Source organism: Temnothorax americanus, unplaced genomic scaffold, assembly GCF_048541705.1.
Source record: "Temnothorax americanus isolate GAGA-0224 unplaced genomic scaffold, ASM4854170v1 Scaffold21, whole genome shotgun sequence".
Classification (NCBI taxonomy): domain Eukaryota; kingdom Metazoa; phylum Arthropoda; class Insecta; order Hymenoptera; family Formicidae; genus Temnothorax; species Temnothorax americanus.
The window spans coordinates 3,525,164-3,553,104 of record NW_027509349.1 but is presented as its reverse complement, the minus strand read 5'-3'; the positions used below and the strand labels follow the sequence as shown (position 1 = coordinate 3,553,104).

The 27,941-nt window shown below is 34.5% G+C and overlaps 2 protein-coding genes and 1 long non-coding RNA gene across 5 annotated transcripts in view; 2 read left to right on the top strand and 1 right to left on the bottom strand.

Moving 5' to 3' along the window:
• Positions 1-21: 21 nt before the first annotated feature.
• On the bottom strand, positions 22-27,809 carry LOC143897898 (uncharacterized). 3 transcript variants are annotated; one of them, XR_013257024.1, is made up of 3 exons: positions 4,718-4,789; positions 483-644; positions 22-266 (listed from the first exon to the last, which is right to left on the bottom strand). It is a non-coding gene; the product is annotated as an uncharacterized LOC143897898 (long non-coding RNA). The 3 variants fall into 3 exon arrangements; XR_013257026.1 differs by lacking the exon at positions 483-644 and adding an exon at positions 27,793-27,809 and having other exon boundaries at positions 25-266; positions 4,718-4,820; XR_013257025.1 differs by lacking the exon at positions 483-644 and adding an exon at positions 7,343-7,466 and having other exon boundaries at positions 26-266; positions 4,718-4,820.
• LOC143897889 (CLIP domain-containing serine protease HP8-like) lies at positions 3,624-7,759 on the top strand. The gene is made up of 6 exons (XM_077406847.1): positions 3,624-3,906; positions 4,729-4,804; positions 5,185-5,422; positions 6,140-6,330; positions 6,431-6,529; positions 7,365-7,759. Exons 1-6 carry the CDS (start codon positions 3,889-3,891, stop codon positions 7,685-7,687), a joined length of 945 nt encoding a protein of 314 aa, XP_077262973.1. The 5' UTR covers positions 3,624-3,888; the 3' UTR covers positions 7,688-7,759.
• LOC143897887 (CLIP domain-containing serine protease HP8) overlaps positions 10,032-27,941 on the top strand; it is a 39,252-nt gene continuing 21,342 nt past the window's right edge. Inside the window, exons 1-2 of the mRNA XM_077406843.1 lie at positions 10,032-10,254; positions 21,901-22,311. Of these exons, the coding sequence (XP_077262969.1) occupies positions 10,188-10,254; positions 21,901-22,311 (478 nt within the window). The 5' untranslated portion in view covers positions 10,032-10,187. The remainder of the gene's footprint in view (positions 10,255-21,900; positions 22,312-27,941) is intronic.

Genomic DNA, 27,941 nt, shown 5'->3' with positions numbered 1-27,941 from the left:
TGTATATTAATATTGTTATTTTATTTCAAAGTAAATTAAAAGAAGTACGTATGATATAAAAGTTATTTCTTATAATAATGAATTTGAATTTCCGTGATTTTTTTCTCTTCTCCAGCTTCGCCTCTGCCTCTGCTTTTTCCTCTACCTCCACCTCTTTCTCTGCCACTGCCACTGCCACTGCCTCTGCCTCTGCCTCTGCCTCTGCCTCTGCCTCTCCCTCGCATCGCGTTATATACCGCCCGCACCAACGAGCTTAACGTTTCAGGCTGTAACAAAAAATAAATATTTTAAGTAAAATGACATTTTTGCGTATATATATATATATATATGTATATATGTGTACACGTAAATAAATTTCATTATTAACACTTTGTCGAACGCTGTCACGTATGCGTCACATATGTGATATGTGCGACTGTTGTTGCAAAAGTGTTAACATTATTAATAATGATAAGAAATTATCCCATTATTTTAACACTTACGTTTAATACGATCGGCTGAGTCGCCGTCGGAGCCGTTGCTGTCGTCGACATTGTCGCCATGGCCATGGGCGCCGTTACGACCGCCGAGGTCGTCGTTGACGTCGTGGCTTTAAAGGCACCTCTATTAAGCTGGACCCCCCATTAGCGCAAATCAAGTTCGCACTAGGTCAAAAATTTAGTGCTATTTAGGTGCTAATTAAGTGTTCTAGTCCGAATTTTGGTGTTCGAACCGTTTAGCAGTAATTCGCGTAAAAAATGGGGGAACCAGCTTGCCATAAAGCTGGGACCCCCCCATATCAGAAAATGGTCCTACAGAGAAGATAAGTACACTATAATTTAGTGCTAATTAAGTGCTAATTAAGTGCTCTAAAAAAACGATAAAATATTGACAGATTATAACATTTATTTAAATATACCACTATACATATATTGAACACAGTACCGTCGCGGTCGACACAATCACTTAAAAAGATTGCTGCATGAATATATTTGTTACTAAAATGATCGAAAACGTATATTTCCTAAATCTGAGTTCATTGCTAACAGTAAAACAATTATGCCCGATCTACAATAGCTGTAGTAAGCTGTAGTAAGCCTCAATATGTAAGAAATTGACCAATCACAGTCGATTATTCTCCTCACATTCGCCTGTAATTGGTCAATTTCTTACGGCTTGAGGCTTACTACAGCTTACTACAGCTATTGTAGATCGGGCATTACAATAATTAACTTAAACCAGCCGTTGGTGCTGAGCACTAAGTTCCGTTATCTGATCGTCTACGAATTAGTTGCTCGCATGATAGTATTAAAATAATTCTCAGACATTGTACTTTAAAAGAATTACACGATTCGAATTTAGTGTTAGCTGCTTAGTGTTGAAATTAATTAATTAATCAATGGAGCGCGCGTTTTGCGGATAAACTAATTAATTTCAACGCTATACAACTAGCACTAAATTCGAGTCGTGGTACTTCTTAAAGTACAATGTCTCAGGATTATTTTAAGACAATAATCACGCGAGCACCTACTTAATTCTTTGACGATTCTGTAACGAACTTTAGAGCGCGGCGCGCGCGCTTCATGAGTTAATTAATTGATTTTAACCCTTTGCAGCTAGCACTAAATTTGAATCGTGATATTTTCTTAAAGTACAATGTCTCAGGATTATTTTGGAACCAAAAACACGCGAGCACGTAATTCTTTGACGATGCATAGCGTAGAAATTAATTAGTTTATCCGCGAAGCGTGCACGCTGCGCTCTAAAGTTTGTTACCGAATTGTCAAAAAATTAGGTGCTCGCGTGATTATGGTGCCAAAATAATCGTGATACATTGTACTTTAAGAAAATATCACGATTCGAATTTAGTGCTAGCTTTAAAAGGTTGAAATCAATTAATAACTCATGAAGCGCGCGCGCCGCGCTTTAAAGTTCGTTACAGAATCGTCAAAGAATTAGGTACTCGCGTGATTAAGGTCTTAAAATAATCCTGAGACATTGTACTTTAAGAAAATATTACGATTTGAATTTAGTGCTAGCTGTATAGCGTTGAAATTAATTTATTTATCCATGGAACGCGCGCGCCGCGTTCTATAATTCGTTACAGAATCGTCAAAGAATTAGGTGCTTGCGTGATTATGGTCTTAAAATAATCCTAAGACATTGTACTTTAAGAAAATATCACGATTCGAATTTAGTGCTAGCTGCAAAGGGTTGAAATCAATTAATTAACTTATGGAGCGCGCGCGCCGCGTTCTAAAGTTCGTTACAGAATCGTCAAAGAATTAGGTGCTCACGCGTGATTATGGTCTTAAAATAATCCTGAGACATTGTACTTTAAGAAGTATCACGACTCGAATTTAGTGCTAGTTGTATAGCGTTGAAATTAATTAGTTTATCCGCGAAGCGCGCGCTCCATTGATTAATTAATTAATTTCAACACTAAGCAGCTAACACTAAATTCGAATCGTGTAATTCTTTTAAAGTACAATGTCTGAGAATTATTTTAATACTATCATGCGAGCAACTAATTCGTAGACGATCAGATGACAGAACTTAGTGCTCAGCACCAACGGCTGGTCTAAGTTAATTATTGTAATTGTTTTACTGTTAGCAATAAACTCAGATTTAGGAAATATACGTTTTCGATCACTTTAGTAACGAATATATTCATGCAGCAATCTTTTTAAGTGATTGTGTCGACCGCGACGGTACTGTGTTCAATATATGTATAGTGGTATATTTAAATAAATGTTATAATCTGTCAATATTTTATCGTTTTTTTAGAGCACTTCATTAGCACTTAATTAACACTAAATTATAGTGTACTTATCTTCTCTGTAGGACCATTTTCTGATATGGGGGGGTCCCAGCTTTATGGCAAGCTAGACCCCCCATTTTTTACGCGATTTCCTGCTAAACGGTTTGAGGACCAAAATTCGGACTAGGACACTTAATTAGCACCTAAATAGCACTAAATTTTTGACCTAGTGCGAACTTGATTTGCGCTAATGGGGGGTCCAGCTTAATAGAGGTGCCTTTAGAACCACGACGTGTCAACGACGACCCCGGCGGTCGTAACGGCGCCCATGGCCATGGCGACGACGTCGACGACAGCAACTGCTCCGACGGCAACTCAGCCGATCGTATTAAACGTAAGTGTTAAAATAATGGGATAATTTCTTATCATTATTAATAATGTTAACACTTTGCAACGACAGTTGCATATATCACATGTGACGCATACGTGACAGCGTTCGACAAAGTGTTAATAATGAAATTTATTTACGTGTATACATATATACATATATATATATATATAACATATGTGTGTGTGTATTGCTCTGAAAAATAATTGTTGTGCAATTACTTTTAAAAAATAAAACCCAAGGTGATTTTTGCCCAATTATATATATATATATATATATGTCAATGGGTTTTATTTTTGGGTTTTATTTTTTAAAAGTAATTGCACAACAATTATTTATATATATATATATCCTTTGCAATTGGCGCAATCTAAAGATTTCACATCTTTTTTGAACTACATATATTACTTAGGTTGAGTTAGATAACTCAATTTTGTGAATTATTTTGTTAGGGAGAAATAAAGCTACTACTATTTAGGATTTTCATACATTGCGCGTGTACGTGGCATCTTTTTTTTTTACCTTTTTTGAAAAAGGTAATTTGGAGTACACTTCAAGCGCGCGATGGATTATAGTTTAATGTCATATGTCAGACTTGCGGCGACTGGATTATAAAGATCTATCGGCTAAGCCGTAATGCAATTCGATATGGTGAAGATAAGGCGGCGAACACGTAGGAGATTAATGAATTAAGCGATATCGGACGTAGTCTGAATGGAACACTTGACGGGGAACGATTCTCGTGCATAACTTGTTCATAATGCTGCTACGATTTGTGGTAAGAACGGTAATTTTGAAATATTGCATTGACAAAAAGATATAAAAAAGTTATACCAATATATTAATTATGTAAAATATTGTATATATTGAATATATTGTAGCAAAGAGAGAGAGAGAGAGAGAGAGAGAAAGAGAGAGAGAGAGAGAGAAAATTAACTAAAAAAGTAGTTTTGCTTTCTCATAGAGAAAGCTGTTTTTGTAAATTTTTTTGAGTTGCTTTTGCCAATGTGTTCAGAATGTTCTAAAACGTCGAAAAATCGCTATTTTAAAAAAATGTCGGTATATGTGTATGTATGTGTGTATGTGTGTATGTGTGTATTTGTGTATGTGTGTATGTATGTGCCAAATTTACCGAAATTTCTATAACTCCAGAACTAATCAACCAAATCTTAACGAATTATATATGAAATAGAGGTAGAAAAAACTGGAGAATATAACAGAATTAATAAAAATTGCTAATAATCAAGGGGTTCTTTTTTAATAAAATTTTGAATTTGAAGAAATGTTTGTTTATGCTTTAATTTCCGCAAATTTGGAGATATCGATCTATTTCTAATTTTATTATATTTTTCAGTTTTTTCTACCCTTATATTTCATATATAATTTTTTAAGATTTGGTTGATTAGACTCAGCTTTATACGCGATCAAAGGTCCCTAATTTTTAGAAAAATGTCTGTAATAACTTTAACTTCTAGAAATTTTAAGATATCGGTTTATTTTTTATTTTGTTATATTCTTCAGTCTTCTCTATTTCTATTTTTTTTTAAATTTCACAATCATGAAATTAGAATTCTTATTTGATTGTTTACCTGCTTTCCAGCTTTCAGACAGAATGCGACTCTCACTGTCTTGTATGCTTGTATTTTCGTGCAATATTTCCATAGTGTTCTCCATGAGTAAGTCTTTCATAATCTAAAATATCGGAATTAAATATGATGAAAGGATATAGATTAAACCGTACGTTATATGAATAAAAGTAATTAAAGTTCTTAAGATAAATGTTTAAACTAAACTATAAGCAAAATCTGCAAGAATTCTTCAATGCTTTGCCTTTAACAAAATATATAAATTGTATAAAATTCATAAATTGTATAAACGAATACGAATAATATTTTCCAGGATTATTTTAAATAAGAAAAATTGTTATTACTATTTTTGAATAAAAATATTTATAACAAATTTTCTGAAATGGAAAATTTCTCCATCGAAAAATTCTATTAAATAGATTTCTATCGAAAACACATAATGCTGTAGTAAATTTAATGATTCATCGTAGTCGATGTAACGAAACATCCTAGCTGGTCACTGTTGGAGCACAATAACTGTGGTAATTCCAACAACGATCGCATTATCGGCGGCAAAAATGCGAGCCTCGGCGCATATCCTTGGATCGCGAGAATAGGATACAACATGCCTAACGCGCCTGGCACATTAAGCTACAGATGTGGCGGCACGATCATTAATCGACAATACATAGTCACGGCTGCCCATTGCGTGGTAAATCTACCCGAAAAGTACGTATAAATATCATTAAAAGAAAAGTAAGGAAATAAAACCTTTACTATATATATTACCAAGTACGCTCAGCGTTCAATCAAAGATAAATTATTTTTAGTCCTTGAGATGGGAAGGGACTAAATAAACATTTCTTCATTGAACTTCATTTCTTCTTCATTAAATTTTATATTTTATTTGTAAAATAGACGGCGCCCTGGTGGAAAAATATCTCAGAATTTTTTATATTATTAATTAGAATTTCTATAAAAATTTTTAGATTTATTCAGATTTTTTTATACAAATTTTATACGAACGTTTTTCAGAAAAACTGAGACAAAATAATAATAAAGTATTTCAGATTTTTCCCGCCAACATATATCTTTGTAAAAATTTGAATAAATATAAAAGAATTTGTGCAATTTGTCAGAAATTTTCGTACATACGGAAATATTTCAAAAACTTTTATCCAATTATTTCTAAAAGTATCTGTGATATATATTCTTAGAATTTTTTATAAGTCTCAATTCTTATAAAATTTCTGGGAAAATATAAGAAATTTTTTCACCAGAGTGACATTGTACGATTTCGTAGTTTTGTTATCTTTTTTAGAAGAAAAGTATCGAAGAGACGCTCCAGATAATTTGATAATTTTTTTTTCAGAAAAATTATTACAGAATATAATAAATTATATTCTATAATTTGACTTTTTGTTATTTAATGTACATAAATCTAAGTTTCAAGGTGGGTGGAATTCGTTTGGGCGAGCACAACACCCTGACTGATCCTGACTGCGAGCAGGGATATTGCGCGGAGCCAGTGCAGGATTTCCTGCCCGAATCAGTAATCGTTCACAAGGATTACAACAATCCAATGTACAAGAATGACATAGCGATAGTGCGGTTAAACAAGCCAGTGGTTTACAACGGTAAGTTCAACAATTATTCCGTCTTCAGTCAACTCCAGTCGATCTCATCTGCGGCTTTCGAAAGTAAAATTGCTGTTCTTTCTTTATAATTTATACACAGAGCACGTGAGGCCAATTTGTATGATGAGTGGTAAACTCCTCAAAAAGAACTTTATCGGCGAGACGGCAGAAGTCGCCGGTTGGGGAATTTACGATATCAGTAAGGCATTTAAGCTAATCTAAGCTAAGTACTTAAATTTTATATTTGTTTCGTATCTTTTCCCATCTGGCACGTTGTACATAAAATTTTAAAATAAGATAACTTCCATTGGAGAGATAGTTTTGTTTTTCTTACTATTTCGACTGGAGAAGCTCCAAAAAGTGGATCAAAATGATTTTTGATAAATATTCAATGTCAGTTCTTCATGGATTTGTGATTGTTGAATTAAGGGGATCCTATGGCGAAGGACGAACTTCCTCGATGTCGATAACATTTTTAATCCTATTTTCTCTATATCTGTCCTTGTCTAACTATAGTAATCTGCCCTTGTTCGCTGCGCCATTTCTCGCTACACGCAATACTGCTTATCCTATCAACCTGCATGTGCTTTTGTACATATAAAAGTTAAAAGCAGGCAACTTTTTTTCTAGGCTTTTAATCTTAGTTCAAATTGTATGATATTGTTCTTAAATGTTTTCCCTAGAGGGCTTGTATCTCATTTTGTATATATATGTATAAACTGCAGTATTTTTGTATAAGTAAATATTGTCGTCAGTGACAGCTCTATGTGCCCAAATTTTTAATTTCTTTTTCGTTTTTTATGTAAAACCGACCCTAGCTTTCTACATTTTGGTGCGTGCTTTAATTTTATACAAGAATTTTGCAATTCCGTACCCAATTTTGCAAACCCAATTAAAAGTTGTATGCTTTTAACTAAATGTCGGTAATTACTGCCACTATAGGATTCCCTTAATTGGCTTCATATTTGTTTGGTTTAAATCTCCAATCTCTAGAGATTTTAATAAGATTTACAAGTTATTTTCGTTATCGATAGATGACCCGAAGCCTAGCACGATCTTGCAGACGGTCAAGCTGCCGGTCGTCGAGATGGATAGATGTGTGATGGCTTTCAGAAGTTATGCAGATGTATCGGAGAACCAGCAGATATGCGTGGGCGGCGTCCCAGGTCAGGATTCCTGCGGCGGTGATAGCGGTGGGCCCCTGATGAAAGTGGAGAGCCTGGACGGGCCTCCGAAATATTACTTCATCGGCATCGTTTCCTTCGGTACAAAGTCCTGCGGTGCCTCCAAGACGCCTGCCGTTTATAGCAGGATCGCCGCATATACTACGTGGATCTTGAACAACATGGTCCCATGAAGATATTCAGATAGCTCTAATTGTAGAGAAAACAAAACTATAATCTACTTAATAAACCTTTTATTTCATCGAGATATCGGTAGATATAATTTCGTATTTAGTTTTACTTATATAAAAACGCAATTGTTTTTTATTTGGAATAGTCTAAGTATACATTTGAATCTCGTAATTGTGATGAGCATGCTTGTCATTGATACTCTTATCAATATGAAAAGTAAATTTATAATAAATGCATATTGGTCGCGCTGTTATTCAAGGTAATTTATAACTGAAACGAAACAATTGTAAAAATCAAAACTTTTAAATGGAAACTCAAACAGGATTTTCCCATTCTGCAAGCTTTCAACTATTCATGAAAGTAATTATTTCGTAAAACCGATTACAAAAATCAGATCCGGTAGGAAATTTTTAATCTCGCGCAAGATTTAAAACTGTTCAAGTGACTCATTTAATTATGCGCGGAGACAATTAACCAGCAAAGATACGTGAGAATTAATTTTTTTTTACAAAAAAAAAAGAGAATTAATTTTAGTCTAATTCGACTAGAATTTTGATTGAACTCAAAACGTATTCCCGACTTATATAAACAAACTTATATTTTTTAGAATCGAATCTTTGTGGAGACGCAATCGCAACATTCGACCTTTCTGCGAAATTCGTGTCGTATATGGTATATTACTAAATACTCGGCGAAGTCAGGATATTCCCGCTTCGTATTACTAGATCTAGATTGCATCGATTTAGGTACACACGTAATATCGTCGAGCTGTTTTTCTCCACGTTTGCCGAGGATAGAATCACTTTTCCGCGGAAGCACGTCAATGCGCTCATAATCACTTGCAACTGCAGCAATTAAATATGAAACAGTAACAATAATTTCTTCCATGAATTTTTAGAATAATAAAGCGTTCTCTCCTTTTACGACGTGGAACCAAGAACGGCTAGAACAAAAGTTTTAAGCCGTAGAATCTAATGAAGTTTTTGGTACACGCCTGGCAAACCTGCTGTTTCATCCAATTTTCAGATGTATACGCGCAATGCTTCGTGCGCTTTTACGAGCTAGTGCCAGTATAAAATACGATCTGTATCATGCTATTATGTATGAATTATGTGTTACAAGATAACGCGCATATTAAGATAATCGAGCCGCTACAGTCAGTCGAAGACTATAATTAATAAACCTCTTAAGATTATTTGATAAAAAACACGCATTTGCTTAAATTGATTTTACAATTTTAACGTCTACAATTGTGAGACCCATACACTTCACACTCGATTTCTTCACTGCACACGTCATCAGATCGATGACGTCAAGGCTTCCTTGAATCTATATAATCCCCTGTAGGATATATAGCTTTCCTACAATTGCGGAAGGAAGGAGGAAAACCCGACAACAGCTTCATCATGCTTGAATTAAAAGAGGGGCACTTAGATCTTTCAGGAACCCATTTTCTGGATTAAAAAAAAAACGCGTTATTTTATCATATATGTTATTATAGATATAGATCTATATATATATATTTTATAATTTATCGTTTATCGTGAATCTATATATATATATATATATAGATCTATATATATATATATATATATATATATATATATATATATAGATTCACAATAAACGATAAATTGAAGTTGCGAACAAATAAAATCGATTAAATTTTATATAATTCTTGTAAGTATGCACAAGTTCTATTTTAAATTATACAAAATTATATAGACGAAAGGAAGCCGATTATTTATGGTAAATTTATGCCGATGGCGAGAAAGCAAGAAAAAAATAACAAGGAAAATTCCTATTAGTTGAGTAAGGGGGAATTAAAGTTTACAGGGGAAGCCCCAATGAACCAGGACTTGAAAGAATCGGCGTAATATTCGTAACAATATCAATATGATAATAATCTTATATTAATTTTGATGTTATTATTTGATATTCTGTAATATTATATATATAACTAATTTTATATTTTTAAATATTATTAAAATTAGAAAATCTTGTGTTGCAGTTATTATAACTAATGTATATAATTATATAATAAGTATATGTGTGATAAAATGTTGTTACAAATAACACATACTCCAACACTTAATATATAATTATTACAGGCAATATATAATACCTTTTTATAAAAACTGAAAACTTATTTGAAATATAAATATCGAAAAAGTTCTGCTCTACAATTTTATTCTTTTTTCCTCGAAATACATCTGTAGTTTTATTCAGATAACAGAAATAGGAATTTTCCCCGATCAGTCCGCTCCTGCTAATTAGCTTGGCGAAGCATATTAACAGCAGTGGTGGGGACAGTTGTTGACCCTGGCTCTGGTCACTCTATCATGAATACTATCGTCAGTTGATGTCCTGGTCTTCGGCAAGACAATCATAAAACGAAAGGAACTGCTGAGACCGACCGAGTCTTCGTTATTAAAGTGTGCTGTAATCATCTCTTGGTACTTACGTTAGTTAATAACAACAAAGTTGAATAATTCGTCGGGGATGTCGACGTTGACCTTCCTGGTGTTCCTCAAATCTCTGGCGTTACTGATTATCGGCATCTATGCGCGTAAGTTGAGTTTTCAAACTATACAAGACACAACATCAATGTTAGTTCAGGGACAAGTTGAAGGTTAATTAATTCCAATTTATTCGTTTACTCTTTGTAACTTTGTATGCTCTTTCGCATTCTAGAAACTGTGACAAATATCATACAGATGTTAAAAAAATATCTCCAATATCATCCAGAAGATTTTTCTTTAAATTTCTTATAAACATTATTCGTATTCTTATGTCGTTTCTGTTGTCCGTACTTAAGAAGCAGAATAACAAAGAGCAACTCGAATTAGGCCACCAAGGTTCAACAATTCAATTAACAATTAATAAGTTTATGTACAAATAAATAACGTTAGGAAAAAATAAAAACATATCCAGTAGATAATAATTTACATTAGGTAATATTGTTAGATATTTTCTTTCGCAAATTATTTCAAATTTTCCTTTTATAAGTATAGGTAATTTGTCATAGCTTTATTTTATCATGAAAAATGTTAGAGATTGCAACTTTTACAACGACTTGAGTTATTATATATGTAGAATATCCTAATTTCTAATTGCGCTAATATAACTTTTAATCTTAATGTTTAATTGTATTTTTCTATAGATAATTTCTTTATCTTCTAATTTTTCTTTTCCTTTATTTGGTACACAATAAAAAAAGGCAAAACCTAATTATAATTAAGGTCTGTGCGCAATGTACAACAGCATCAACAATTGATCAAATGTATCTGAAGCTTTGATATGATCGCTCGATCGTACCTCGAATTGTTTCATTAATGGGAACTTAATCATCGCGGTTATCTCGGTTCGTGACATTATTAGTTATCAATCTATTCACACTTCCATGAAAACAAAAGCCAGATATATCTCTCGAATTGTGCGCGATATTATTTTGCATTACGTCACCGAATTAATGGCTAGTGTCGAGAATCAGGAAACGAGCATAATCAATGAGATTGAATCAGCTTTGTTCGATTTCGCGCGATGCGACACTTGGATGGCTCCCTAGATTGTAGACAATTTCTCTCAGATCATTCACTAGAATAATTTATAACGTATGTTAATGCATTATAAGTATATAATAACTTCAGATTAAGAGCGACCTCACCGATTTCAATGACCTTGATATATGTTGTCAAGGTCATGACCCCGAGTGACCTTCAGAAGGTTTAATTTAGCCGACGCTCGTTATTCGTTAAAAAGTTATTAACAAAAAAAGTTTGAAAAATATAGCAGTTATTTTAAGTATTGGAAGGCATAAACGACTAATATGTATGTGGAAATAATACATGTATGAACGCTTGTGTCTAGTTTAACAATAGTAAAGCCCCCCCGCAGGAGGGCGGAACTTAATACCTTCACGCATACACTTGTCGCGCGAGACCAGTTGTTACATGGGTTCGTGACGTGCTTTACAAGCTCGTTTATTGTATATTGCCACAAATATTTACACAGATGATCGACTAACTTATCTTGTTTAATACCACCTCTACTTAAACGAGCTCGTTTATTGCCACAAATATTCACACAGATGATCGACTAACTTATCTTGTTTAACCCTTATGTCAATACCCGGGTACCCACCCACCTGTGCATATAGGGGTAAAATTTTTAATGTTTGCATGAAAATTTCTTTATAACCCGGATCGTCGTTATTTGAACTTTTTACTATCGAAATATGCAATGAACTTTTTGTTTCAATACCCAGAAGTAAAAAAATTATCGTCTTGAAGTTTACCTACTTGATTCTAATACCCATGGCACGCAGGGTACCCGGGTACCCACTTTTAAAAACATGAGTTTTATTATAGTTATTGACTAAATTAATTTATAAATAATTAATATGGTTATAGGAATGGTAAATTAATACAAAACAATTATTTATAAATTAATTTAGTCAATAACTATAATAAAACTCATATTCTTAAAAGTGGGTACCCGGGTACCCTGAGTATTAGAATCAAATAGATAAACTTCAAGACAATAATTTTTTTACTTCTGGGTATTGAAACAAAAAGTTCATTGCATATTTCAATAGTAAAAAGTTCAAATAGCGACGATCCGGGCGGTTATAAAGAAATTTTCATGCAAACATTAAAAATTTTACCCATGTATACACAGGTGGGTAGCCGGGTACCCGGGTATTGAACAACGTCGCACATTCTGGGTATTGACATAAGGGTTAATACCACATCTATTATACTTAAACGAGCACGCTCGTAAAGTACGCCACGAACCCATGTGACAACTCGTCTCGCATGGAAAGTGTATGCGTGAATTATTTCGACATATATATTATTAATTATTTATGCCTTCCAATACTCAAAATAACTGATGCTGTATTTTTCAAACTTTTTTTGTTAATAACTTTTTAACGAATAACGAGCGACGGCTAAAACCTATTGAAGGTCACTCGGGGTCATGACCTTGACAACATATATCAAGGTCATTGAAATCGGTGAGGTTGCCCTTAATCTGAAGTTTTACCGTATATATACTTATATTTGTATTATCAATAATCCATAGAACACATATACTTTTGTATAAATAATATTAATTATTTATAATATTATTTAGTACTGAAGTGTAAGAAGGTTCTGCCAGAGAGATCCTGGCATGGGAAAATATACTAACCAGTTTCTTGTACAGAAAACTGGAAATTCTTGGTAGATAGCATTCTAAATGCTACTACCCCAGTAAAATAAGTAGAGGAAACAAAGACAAAACGGCACCTACAGGTACAACAAACCGCTCTCAATATATTTAAATCATTATTAACACCCTTTAGTGGCAACTAGCGTTATTAGATAATGTCTCTCACTATTAGTGGAATGTCTTACATTCGGTCAGTGCGCTCGAAGCTGTCATTCGTCGGCATTGTAGTTTAGAAAGGTAAAATTTCGTTTTTATGGTTTGATCTAAATTTTGCGATTTTCAACTAGCCTTTAGTTTATTTGGGTTTATCGTAATGAGTTTTACTGATGCATTTAATATTGGTTATTTTGGTTTTAAAGTACAAAAAATTTTAAAAATAGTACAACATAACTTCAAGTTTAGAGATTTATTTAATCAGTACCCAAAAGGCAAAACGGAACACATGGTCCGTTGTATGTTGTTAACGACATTATGGCTTCGACATTGTTTGTAAGATTTTATTTGTTAAACCTTACTCAAACATATGAAATAAGATGTCTCGACTCACTGGAAGGGACGTGTATTACACGATCGAAACGGTCATTTGATTATATCCGCAGTTTTATTTGAAATTCCGATGGCTACAAATATCTTTCTCCGGAAACCGTTTCTATACGCACGCTCGTTCATACATATACACGCTCGCTCAATAAATACACTCACTCACAATTACGGCTCGTTATATGCTTCACGCCGAAGATGGTCGTCAATATATAAACCGTACGCGTCTATATCGGAATTAAGAGAATACTAATAATCTGTTTATCAATGGCACAGTGTATGAAATGGATAGATACATTTGTATAGCGCTCGAATTATTGCAATCTCAGAGTACATGTGCCGGTTACGATTCGAATTTATGTTAGAGACAGTGAAGTACTCATCTGCGTGCTCGGGATATAGTCTATTGCGCTTCCCTCGTTGGCTCTCTCGCCTGTTCCGGGGACCCTCGCTTCCTTTCCCTTAAGTCGCTGAGAAAATGCTGGGCGGGCCGTATTCTCCGCAGTCAGTTCGATCGCCAGATCATTATCCGTGTTTAAGAGATCCGCAATCAATTCGGTCGTCGTAAGGCCCATATTCAGAGATAGCTGCCTCGGCCCTTTGGAGGTGTAGTCGGCTCGAGTCCCCAGGCTTCGCTCGGTCTCGTCGATCACCGCGGATCGCTGATCGATTGTCATGTGCAGATCATTCGCTTCTTATTTCGGGAGAAGCATGGGGTGGTGGAATAAAACGCGCACATTCAGATTATTACCTTACAACGCCCCCCCTTTTATGGGACACACCTTCAGCGTGGAGAGCATAAACTTAATTTTTTTTTTTACAAATTTATAACGTATTTCATGATATTTCTCTTATTCTTCCATCAAAACACCGACGCGAGCTTCAATCGCTTCATTTTTTTAATTTCTTCAATTTTTCGGGAAATAATTGACTGAATTTCAAAGAATTGTATATGAAACAGGGGTAGAATTTTCCGACGAGTGCTATAAAGTGTATAATTTTTCGTTCCCGATTTTTTTGGAAGCCGGTACGGAAATTTTTTCAATTTTTCGGGAATTAATTGACCGAATCTTAAAGAATTGTATATGAAGTAAGGGTAGAATTTTACGGGGTGCGCTATGATGTGTATAGTTTTTGTTACCGATTTTTCTGGAAACCGGTTTTTTTATGTTTCCAATTTTTCGGGAAATAATTGATTGAATCTTAAAGAATTGTATATGAAACTATGAAGTAGGGGTAGAATTTTCCGGGGAGTGCTATAAAGTGTACTATTTTGTGTTACCGATCTTTTTGGAAACCGGTTCCGAATGACCAAATCTCAAAAAATTGTACATAAAGTAGGGGTTGAATTTTCCGGGAAGTGCTAGAAAGTATATAATTTTTCGTTACCGATCTTTTTGGAAACCGGTATCAAAAGTTTGACGAATTTTTCGGGAAATAATTAATCGAATTGTATATGTGGAATTTTCTGAGGAGTTCTGTAAAGTGTATGAATTTTCTGGGGAGTTTGTAAAATGTATAATTTTTCGCTGACCGAATCTCAAAGAATTACATATGAAACAGGGGTAGAATTTTCCGACGAGTGCTATAAAGTGTATAATTTTTCGTTACCGATCTTTTTGGAAATCGGTACGAAAATTTTTTCAATTTTTCGGGAATTAATTGACCGATACATACTATTATATAAAACCCGACTGTTTGTCTGTCCGTCCGTCTGTCCGCGGTACTTAAGAAAATCGGTTATTAAAATAAATTAGTAGTTTTTTTATTGTAAACCGATTCTCATGAAACCAGTACTAAAATTTTTCTAAAAAACATAAACTTAAGTATATTAAAATTTTTAATTGAAGGGATAAATCGGTATTCCCAGATCGACGACAAATTCATGTCAATACAAGATTTTCCTAGTATTAAGTATAAATTTCAATTCCTAGGAAATTCTACTTTCTATATAATTCTTTAAGATTCGGTCCGTCTTTAAAAATTAGAAAAATTTTTGCACCGGTTTCAAGAAAATTGGTCCGTTAATGAATGAGTACTTCCAATTCTTGTCAATACAGGATCCTCCAAGTTTTAATCATAAATTTCTTGCAGAAATTGGTAACCCGAAGGAGTTACCGATTTTCGCCAAAGTAAATGCAAACCTTCCTTTAACGATATTCTATATAAGATTACATGTATAACTTTTCATTTTTTTAGACATAAATCGGTAACCCCTTCAACGATTCACACCAAATTCAATATCAACCTTCCTTTAATGATAATCTATTCATCTAAAAATTCAGCTCAATATCACAAAATGTACGGAAATTAAAACGAACACGAAGATTTGTTAAAACAAAAATCGGTAACCCCTTCATTAATCATCATTAAATTTAATACCAACATTCCTTTAATGACACTATGAGAGCGTTCAGCAGACACAACTGTTGCACAACTGTTGAGTTTGTCGTATTAACACTATGCGTTGATTGGTTGGTTCTAAAAGTAAGAGCCAATCATGTTTGACCGCTACTGAGCGGCTTGGTTTGCTGAACGCGACCTATAAAACAAAAACTTTAATGAAACTCATAAAAACAAATTTCAGCTTAATATCACAAAATTGATGGAAAAAAGCAGGCATAGAGATTTGTTAAGATAGAAATCGGTAACTCCTTTTGGAGACTTTAGAGACTTTAGAAAGAAAATGGGACTTTATAAGCTATCGAATGACACCTTATTTATTACTCGATTATTACTTTCAAAGATATAACAAAAATTATAGCAATCATGGAGATTTGTTAAGATAAAAATTGGTAACCTTTTTTAGAGACTTTATAGACTTTAGAGAGAAAATGAGACTATATAAGCTATCGAGAATGACAACTTATTTATTACTCTACAATTATTATTTTCAAAAATATAACAAAAAAACTACGCAACCGGTTTAAAAAAAATCGGTATCGAAAAATTAACCCCACCACCGCCATTCCCGGAAAATTCTATCCCTGTTTCATATATATAATTCTTTAAAATTTGGTCCATTAAACAAATGAGTAGTTCGTGGAAAACGTTGCAAAAAACGTTGCAAGAAAACGTTGCATCTGTGCCTGAATTTACCCCCCTTACTGTTGAAAATTGACGTAGTTCTACGTCAATTTTCGTTCTATGAAATTTTTACTGACCGTTTCCAAACTCTCAACAAACTCCCGCAAACGCTCACGTAAACGCCAAAGAAAAGTTTACGAAACTTCTCATTTTCTCGCCAGGGTTTAACATAAAAAACTTTTAGAGACCCTTGCATTCTTGCCATATATCTCATAGGGGTGGAATAAATGACATTCATAGGTGGAATATACGCCTTATAAAAAATTAAAAGTAATGTTTATAAATAAAGCAATAAAATGTCATGATATGTACGTTATAAAATATGTGTAAAAAGTTTATTAAGGTGTAAAAATGATAAACAAATTATAAAACTAAAAAATTTAAAAAAAATAGACGAACAAAATAGATGCAGGTTATTGTTATATGTGTTGAGAAAAGAGTAAATTTAGCTTAGTCATGTAAGTACATGTATATGTATGACTGAGCAACACTGAGGGAGCACGCAACGAGCACGCAACGAGCATGTAAGCACAGATGTGTAAAGGGTATAGCGTCCGCAAGAAGGACCCCGCACGCGCGGTGCGAGCACACGCAGAAAGATACGAGACTCTCTCGGGGCCGACACGCGGTCGAGCGCTCCAGCGTATCATGTACAATATATATATATATATATATATATATATATATATATATATATATATAGTGTATTAAATATAAACTCGCTAACTCTCACCGTTTTAATTGACTTCACCCAAACTTACCACTCCACGCACCATTGAACTTAACAATATGATCCAAAAAAAGAAGAAAAAAGAACACAAGGAGATTTCGATTTTTACAGAGCGTTTCAACTATGGTATAAATTCCGCACGCTAAAAGTGCCATATATCCTAAACAGGTGGGATATACAAAAGATATCAAGTTAAACAAAGAATACAAGAGCACTTGTATTTTGCTGTAAAGAAATATCTTTACACTTATGTATCATGAAATAACCATTAAACTTTTTACACTCTTTGTAAAAAGTGTAATCATTTTACGTAGGTCGTAATATGTGTATATGATCGCGCTACTTACTACGGTGAGAAATCGATTCAACTCACGACGGTTTTGTTAATATTAACAGTAAAGAACTAAAATTACAACACATAACTAATATAGCATAAAGGCACATAACAGAATAATTGCGAGCAAATATCTTCATTCCTTCTATTTTTTCTGACTTCTGCGGCGTAAATCCCGCGTGGCGGGGATAAATCCCGGAGTTACCCTATATGAGTATATCCGAGAAAAAAATATGTATAATATGGTCAGACGTAAAAATATATTTTTAGATATGAAAAGATCTAATTTTATATAAATTTTATATGATCATATATAATCAGATCCGAAATTTGGCGCGATATGATCATATCTTTATGAAATCATATTCCACTTGATCTTATTATATGTATATAACTGATCTGGTTGAATATGATTATATATGTATCCTAATCTTTATGTATAATTATATTCGATTTGATTTTATTATACATATATGACAACAGATCTATTGTCATATATATATATATATATATATATATATATATATATATATATATATAAAGGAAGATGTCCTGACTGACTCACTCACTCACTCATCAACGCTCAGCCCAAACCCCTGAACCGAATTTTTACCAAAAGTATATGAAATGGGGGTAGAATTTTCCGGGGAGTGCCACTATGTGTATAGTTTTTTGTTACCGATTTTTTGGAAACCGGTTTTTCTAATTTTTTTAATTTTTCGGGAAATAATTCACCGAATTTCAAAGAATTGTAGATCAAACAGGGGTAGAATTTTCCGGGGAGTGCTATAAAGTGTATAATTTTTTGTTACCGATCTTTTTGGAAACCGGTATTCGACATTTTTTCATTTTTTCGGGAAATAATTGACCGAATTTTAAAGAAATATATATGAAACAAAAGTAGAATTTCCCGGGGAGTGTCATTATGTGTATAGTTTTTTGTTACCGATCTTTTTGAAAACCGGTTTTTTTAATTTTTCCAATTTTTCGGGAAATAATTCATTGAATTTCAAAGAATTGTAGATCAAACAGGGGTAGAATTTTCCGGGGAGTGCCATAAAGTGTATAATTTTTCGTTACCGATCTTTTTGGGAACCGGTATTCGACATTTTTTCATTTTTTCGGGAAATAATTGACCAAATTTCAAAGAAATATATATGAAACAGGAGTAGAATTTCTCGGAAAGTGTCATAATGTGTATAGTTCTTTGTTACCGATTTTCTGGAAACCGGTTTTTCTAATTTTTTCTAATTTTCGGAAAATAATTGACCGAATCTCAAAGAATTGTATATGAAACGGGGGTAGAATTTTCCGGGAAATGTTATAAAATGTATAATTTTTCGTTACCGATTTTTTTGGAAGCCGGTATCAGAAATTTTTCAAATATTTCGGGAATTAAATGACCGAATCGCAAAAAATTATATATGAAGTAGGGGTAGAATTTCCCGGGGAGTGCTATAAACTGTATAGTTTTTCGTTACCGATCTTTTTGGGAATCGGTATCTTTTTGGAAATTGGTTTTGAAAGTATTGTATATGAAGTAGGGGTAGAATTTTTCGGGGAGTGTTATAGACTGTATAATTTTTCGTTACCAATTTTTTTCGAATTCGGTATCCGAAAGTAGTATTGACTGTGAAATTTAATAACGTCAAAGGTGGCACTAAAAAAGTTTTCACTAAATAATTAATTGCTCGCGACAGTCACGAATTGAAGTGACTGATTTATCAGTTTTGACATATAATATGTGGAAGCAGCAACTTCATAATATAACACAGACAAATGACATAGACACTACGCGGCGCATCGTCGTATATTTTCGCGTTATTAAGATACAACATCGACCTCTATATCTAGGGCAGCGACATTATCCTTTGGTTTACCCTTGAAACTTGGTGACATTTATGAGTATATGTTCGGCTCAGAAATTCGAGTTCAGAAGTTCGAGCCGAACATACACTCATAAATGTCACCAAGTTTCAAGTTAATTGGCTTCTCACATTCTGTATAGATAAGTTGATAATTTCACTCAGTATATGTCAGTTGTTAGTAAATGTCAAAAGAAATATATGGAAAAAGAAATATATGGAAATGGAAAATAATCTAAAGAAAATGGATATTGAAGAAGGAAAATAAAGGTAAAAAAATTAAAAAAATCTATATATATATATATAAATGTATGTATGTATGTATGTATGTATGTATGTATGTATGTCCTTTATGCACTCTTAAACTATTCGACTGGTTTTGAAAGTATTGTATATGAAGTAAGGGTAGAATTTTCCGGGGAGTGTTATAGAGTGTATCGTTTTTTATTACTGATCTTTTTGGAAATCGGTATCCGAAATTTCCCCAATTTTTCGGAAAATAATTGATTGAATTTTAAAGAATTGTATATGAATCAGGGGTAGAATTTTCCGGGGAGTGCTATAGAGTGTATAGTTTTTCGTTACCGATCTTCTTGGGAACCGGTATCCAAAATTTTTTCAATTTTTCGGGAAATAATTGACTGAATCTTAAAGAATTGTATATAAAACAGGGGTAGACTTTCCCAGGAAGTGCTATAAACTGTATAGTTTTGTGTTACCAATTTTTTTGAGAACCGGTATCCGAAATTTTTCCATTTTTTCGGGAAATAATTGACTAAATTTTAAAGAATTGTCCACGTTATAAAGAAAATTTAATTGTTTTTTTCCTTCAAATCCTTCAAATTTTAAATATGTGCATAATTTTTTGATACCGATTTTTTGGAAACTGGTTTTTCTAATTCTTTCAATGTTTTGGGAAATAATTGACCGAATCTCGAAAAATTGTATATGAAGTAAGGGTAGAATTTTTCGGGGATTACCATGATGTGTATAATTTTTCGTTACCAATCTTTTTGGAAATAGGTATCAGAAATTTTTCCAATTTTTTGGGAATTAATTGACCGAATTGCAAAGAATTATATATGAAGTAGGGGTAGAATTTTACGGGGAACGCCATGATGTATACAGTTTTTGTTACCGATTTTTTTGGAAATCAGTTTTTTTAATTTTTTCAATTTTTTGGTAAATAATTGATGATTGAATCTCAAAGAATTATACATGAAATAAAGACAAAATTTCCCGAAAAGTGCTATAAAGTGTACTATTTTTTGTTACCAATCTTTTTGGAAACCGGTTCCAAATGACCAAATTTCAAAGAATTGTATATAAAAACAGGGAGGGAAAGAAAGAGGGGGAGAGGGAGAGAGAGAGAGAAAGGGAGGGAGAGGGAGAGAGGAAAAGAAGGAAAAAGAGAGAGAAAGAGAGAGAGAGAAAAAGAGGAGAGGGGGAGAAAGAGAGAGAGAGAGGGAAAGAGAGATTATTTGCGTGTTTTACTACATATGTCCTCCGGGGCAAAGCCCGGGTAACCAGCTAGTATATATATATATATATATATATATATATATATATAGATCAAATCAAATATGATTACATAAAGATATGATCATATCGCGCCAAATTTCGGATCTGATTATATATGATCACATAAAATTTATATAAAATTAGATTTTTTTATATCAAATTTAGATCTTTTCATATCTAATAATATATTTTTATATCTGACCATATTATATCCATTTTTTCTCGGGTAAGTGAAAAGGAAACGTTGGAGCTAGGAGCAAGGTCACCGTTAATCCGTTCAATCAGCGAAAAGTCAAGCAACATTGGGCGCGATTACTACTACTTGGATGGGTGACCGGTATTTTCTTATACCTAGTAAACGCCAATAAGCAACTAACAATGTTACTGTTGTTAGTTGATACTTGGGAGGTTTTTTTCCTTCTATTTTTGACACTTCTTAAAACATTGTATGTATGGAAAAAATCCACTCTATTATAAAACTATAATTCGCGTGGAAAATTCGTGGAATTTTTATATGTAGATTCCACATTTCACGTGGATTTTTGTACCGTTCTTGAGCGGATGGTCCACTAATCTGTCCATGTAAATTCTACGTAGATGATCCACGTGAAAGAAACGTGGATTTTACGTATCTGTTTTACTGGGGTAGATGGATAACGAGACATAAAAAAAAACATTGCATGTATTATTAAAACGACGCTATTATACAAAGTATAATTACCTTCCAATTTGAAAAAGCTTTTTACGTAAGCAATAATCGCGGTATTTCCGCTAAGAAGCAAGAGGCAATTAACTTTTAATTTATTCTTAAAACTAAAAGCTGAATAGATTTATTCGCGATTCTAATATTGATAATATGATAATTGATTGTATTTCTTATCAATAATACTTTTCTCTCTGACGTTTTATTCTTCTTTTTCGTAGAGTACCAAAGTTCGCGGACGGACTGTAGAGTCAACGGCCAGATGGGCGCATGCATAATCGCGCGTGACTGCGCAATGGTGTCTAATATTCTACAACAATCGCGGGAGCAGGCCATTGACTATCTGAGGCGCAATCATTGTGGCTTTGAGGGCTCGAATCCGCTGGTGTGCTGCATCGACAGCGCGAGCATCGACACCCGTCCGGGCGTCCTTGTAACGAACCCTGGGACTACGCAGGGCTGGAACTTGGAACCAACCACTTCGCAGTCTGACGAAAATACTCAGATAGATCTAGCAAACAATCCGCTGCTGCCGAATGACTGCGGCCGCGACTTGTCGCAGAGAATCGTCGGCGGTGAACGCACCGAACTCAGCGAGTTTCCCTGGATGGCGCTATTAGAATATCAAAAACGTGAGTAGGAGAAATAATTATGAATTAATGACGTTCTGGAGGCATCATCCCAAAAGTATGCAGGAAATATTAAAAACACCGATATTAATTCTCCAGGGATCCAATGACAAGAAAATGTATGTAAATAGATATAGCAAATCTAATAGAATATAAAAGATGTAGATTTATATAGTGACTGTAAATAACTGTTATTATTATTTTTTTTTTCAAAGAAAATTTTTGTTTCTTAATGATCTATACTCCGTTCAACGAGAGAATGAGAGTGGTTCTGCGCATAGGTGGGCAAAGTGGGGAAAGCGTAGCGCGTTCGTATATGACACGGCAGTGTAAAGGGGGGCTTTCTAGGCCTTCTATGAGGAGGGGGGACCTGCACGAGACGGACGAGTTTTCATCCGATCTACTCTCAATCTCTCGTTGAACGAGAGTATACTTGTGTGTAAAATATTATTAGGGTAACTCCGGGATTTACGCCACGCGGGGATTTACGCCGCCGAAGTCAGAGAAAATAGAAAGAATGAAGGTATTTGCTCGCAATTATTCTGTTATGTGCCTTTATGCTATATTAGTTATGTGTTGTAATTTCAGTTCTTTATTGTTAATATTAACGAAACCGTCTTCCTCTCGCTTGCTCTCGTGATCTCTGCGAGTTGTAAGCTCAAAGGGTAACCTTGAGAGGATTGATTATCTCTCTCGTAACGGTAGACGAATGTCTAACGTTCCCACTCAAGTATATTTAAACAGGTTACCTTTTGTTTGATGATAACATCACGTAAAATGTTCACACACGAGTATATATCGAAAGTACCAAGCCAAAACCTCGTTTATCCAAGACTTCGAAAGGGCGTTTTATCTCATGCCGCTCTCTCGAACGTTCCAGAAAATGGCTGCCTTCCTCGAGCCTTCCACGTGCCGGCATGCCTCGCCAGGACGTATCTCACTGGCTTCCTCTCGGTGACAAGTGTTGTTGTCCTTTTTTGATTCGTATATGTTTCACAATTATCCTGTTTATTGCACACGGATAGGCCGATCTCGGATACTTTACAACTTAACTGCGAAAAGATAATGCAATTATTCGACTCGAACTTATGTATCACGCACGATGTCTGGGAGACGAATGCTCGCTCCTCGCTCCTCGCTCGCACGGGCGGCGCGCCCTTCCTAACATGCTCACGCAAGCGCGCGGGAAGCCCGCGCTCTGCCGTTCTCGAACGCCTGAGTTACTACGCGGTCGGGACCTATTTCGCGCGCACACAAACATTCGCGCGTTCCAACCTACCGCAAGATGAACGCCATAGATAGCTGCACCAACACAATCTCTCTCTTTCTCTCTCTCTCTCTCTCTCTCTCTCTCTCTCTCTCTCTCTCTTTATACGTTGATTTCAAACACAATATACTTTATAATCTTATAAACAGTATATACAAGGTATGAAGCTAAAAGTGTTATGGATTATTATTTCTAAAGAAAACAACAATTTAATATTTTGCTTAGTTTCTTAAAAATAATAATCTGTAACCCTTTGCTCTGTAACCCCACATAGTGCGCTTTGTAGTTTTCGGTGTCCAGGTGTATTAATACCTTGAAATTGATGTCTACGTGTCTCAGGTTGCCGATGACGAGGTCCACATAGTGCGCTTTGTAGTTTTTGGTGTCTAGGTGTGTTAATAACTTTAAATCTGAATGTAGGACACGTAGATATCGAATTCAACGTATTATTACACCTGGACACCGAAAACTATGAAGCGTACTATCTGGATCTCGTCATCGGCAACCTGGGATACCTAGACATTGAATTCAAGCTTGATTCATAAGAATCGACTTAAAAATTCCCTAGCGGCACTTTCTGCCAAGCGTAGAGAATCTTCTTTTCCGTTGACTCAATATATAGGATAATTACATAAAAGAATTACCTTGAATTAATCGTCGCGTCGCATAATAAAGAGTCACACGGTCGGTCTCGCTCCGCGCGTACTATCGTGTCTCTCGATCGATCGAGATAGGTTAACTGATCAGATGAACTGACTGACAGCGCTCTAAACGAACGCACTGTCTGCACTGCACTGCACTGCGATACTAACGCCGCTAGCCGCCAGTGTTGAAAAAGTGAAAGTAACGTTTCTGATTATGACGTCATCATATAAAACGTCGGCGTTAGAAGTAGAAGAAGAAGAAAAAGTATTTTAATAAAAAATTTTCACATTTAATTGGACTTTACGTCGCAATATCTCCGCTCGTAGGGCACAGAGCGGAATATTATAATAGAAACCCCCCCCCCCTAATTGGACCCCAAGCTATCGATCAAGCCTCTACTTAGAACTTGATCCGTTCACTCGTTATCGAGATCTCAACATCTCGAGTACTCGCAACCCGTCGCGTCGCGTAAAAGAGTCACGGTCGGTCTCGCTCCGCGTGTACTTGGCGCGAGACACTACCGTGTCTCTTGATAAACAAATTATAAAACTGAAAAATTAAAAAAGAAAATAGACGAACGATAGATGCATTAAAAGTTATTGTTATATTATTAAAAAAAAAAGAAGAAAAAAGAACATATAGGAGATTTCGATTTTTACAGAGTGTATGGCATAAATTTCGCACGCTAAATATGTCATATATCCTAAACAGATGGGATATAAGATATCAAGCTAAATAAAGAATACAAGAAATTGAAATTTTAACGTCTAACATTGCTCGTTATTGGCCGGCAACCTATTTATTATTTGACACACACGAGCTTGACCTTTAATTATAAAGAATACAAGAGCTATGCACTTGTATTTTGCTGTATTCCTTTTTTACTATCACCTTTACACTTATATGTATCATAAAATAACCATTTTACAACACTCCTTACAGTAATCATTTTACGTGCATGGCAACGGAGTTTGTGGCCAATCAGAACTGGGTTGAGAAAGCCATTCTGGTCCACTCCACCATATGGAGTTTTCACTCAAATGCAAAGGAGAAATCCCTCTCGTAGCTAAATCCGCCGGATTTTTAATTCCTGGAACTAAACCCCACTTACGTTGTGGTAACAAATCTTGGATGAAACAAACTCTATTACGAACAAATTCCTTCCATCGAGAAAGATGATTAGCGATCCATGTGTAAGCAACTTGCGAGTCTATCCAAGCGAATAAAGGAATATCAAGTCTTTCAAGAGTAAGAAGAATCGAGATCATCAATTTAGTGAGTAGAACTGCTCCTAATAATTCTAGTCGCGGGATAGTAAGTCCTTTTAGAGGGGCTACCTTCGTCTTTGCTGCTACAAGTGTGACGGTAACTACTGACTCATTAGAACAAGATTTAAGATAAACAACAGCAGCGATTGCGTGCTGAGACGCATCGCAAAATCCATGAATTTCAAATGAGTCAACGTTGTTTAATCCAATCCATCTTGGAAACGTAAAGCTTGATGTTTCTTGTAACTGACACATGAATTGCTTCCATTTAGCTAAAAGGACAGGAGGGAGTTCGTCATCCCAGTCAAGTTCACTAGACCATAATTCCTGAACAAGAATCCTGCCCGAAATAGTAACAGGAGATAGAAATCCTAATAAATCAAATATTTTAGAAATAGTTGAATGAATAGTTTTTTTTCGAAATGACATTTGGTTTTTCAAGATTTAAAGTAAATCGAAATTGATCAGTCAATGGAGCCAAGCTAATCCTAGCGTATGTATGATGGAAGATTCGTCTATTTGAACAAATGTATTGTCAAGTCTATGATTCAAAGGAATAGACCTCAGAATTTCTGGATTATTGCTGACCTAGTTCTTTAAAGGAAAACCGCCCGCCATGCAAAGATTGTTTACTTGCTCAATCACCAATCTACGCGCTTTATATGGTTTAAGTTCTCGTATTCTTCGATGAAATCCGTATACAATTTACCGTGAGACTTGTTATTCGAAAATTTATCAGACATATTAACCATTTGTCGAATGGCTTTAGCTTTGGAATCTCCTAATTTATCTGGGGAATCTTTAAACGGAAGTTTAACGATATATTTACCGTCCGCGTCACGAGAGTGAGTAGCCTTAAAATGATCTTCGCAATCTTGTTCGTCTTTAGACAACGTTTGAGTCGACAATGAAACTTCTTCTGTTTCCCAAAATCGTTTAAGTAGATCTGTTTGTACAAGCTCGCGCACAAGCCTGAACTCTAGAATTAGATGAGAAAGGAACAAATAATAAGAATCCGTTTCTTAAGAGAGAGATTGCGTTTAGTAATTTATGTAATTTGAAATGGCTAGATTGGGCAGAACTATACAAAGAATACCAACATTTGTTGCATAGGAGAAGGGAAACTGCCCGAAAACCTTCCCAGTATTCGTGAACAGAATTATACATCGGTAATATAAAATACTGTAGAAATACAATAAATGTATAAAACACATAAAAGAAACAAATCAATAGTTATTATAGTACAGTCCTTTCTTTAAATATGTATCATAATATACTTTTAGGTTTTACTGAGGTATTTCTTTATCATATAAAATCTTCATTGTTAGAAGAATTGTCATAGTATGTTCTCGTATAATTTCTTTTGACGTAGTCAAGCTTAGAATTAGTTGTTCTTCTCTAAAGAAAGGATCGTTTGAAACATAAACATAAATCAATTAATACAAGAATATCACTTCAGATAGAATGTATATAATCTGGAAAATAATGCATCAATCTTTTATTTTAGATAACGAATTACTATCATCAGTCTATTCATTGATGTTATTTGTAATGTTAATACTGATTGAGTATTACCAAATAAGTGTCGAAATCTCGGCAAAGCATTGTATTATATCATGAGCGATTATTATAACATAAGCTATATGCATGACATAAACGACAACAGAAACGTAAGCGCTAAGTTTCTCACTGAATTTACTAAACTAAATCTTGTACTAGACAGTCTTTGATTGACACATTAATTCACCACAGCATGAACGTAATACTAGATAACTAAATAATTCGCAAGATATTTATTAGAAGATTATAAAGTAATTGAATAAAAACTTATATAGCAATGCACGGAAACGGTTATTCGATAGTGTTATTACAATGCCAGGAACGATCTATATATTTCGCAAAGAACGTATTCTCATTTCATATGGAATACAAAGAAAAGTACACATAGCTCGCAAATTAACGTAATAAACCACAAGAGATATTGTCTAATTAATGAGAAAGAAACAATCGCACAAAGAAGAATTAAAGTTTTATACTTGTCATAAAAATGGTTGCAACCGAACCGATTAATTATTTACTTTACTTTAAACTGAGCTCAGTGTTATACAATTGAATCGAAATAAATTGTGCACAAACCTGAAATAAGAGAAGAGGTTTTCCTCTCACCACGAGAAATTTATTATATTTCCTCAGAATAACAAGGATAACTCTCAGATGAGCATAGGATCCTTTGATCAGGATTCCTAACGTGACGCTAGATGAACTTCTAACGTCTCTACTCTCGATTGTGAAATAATTAGTTACCTTGTGAGCAAAACAGATGAATAATTAGAGCTAGTCCTACAGAACACGCCACAGACAAATTTCCTCTCGATGTATAAGTAGCTGCTCGTATTCAGCTTGAACAGGATTCCTCGAACGTTCCAGAAAATGGCTGCCTTCCTCGAACCTTC

What these genes read in the sequence shown, in the direction of transcription:
- LOC143897889 (XM_077406847.1), top strand. An exon ending in TTCCATAGTGTTCTCCATGA is followed by an intron (nt 4,805 to 5,184) that starts GTAAGTCTTTCA and finishes GATTCATCGTAG; the next exon opens with TCGATGTAACGAAACATCCT. An exon ending in CAAGCCAGTGGTTTACAACG is followed by an intron (nt 6,331 to 6,430) that starts GTAAGTTCAACA and finishes ATTTATACACAG; the next exon opens with AGCACGTGAGGCCAATTTGT.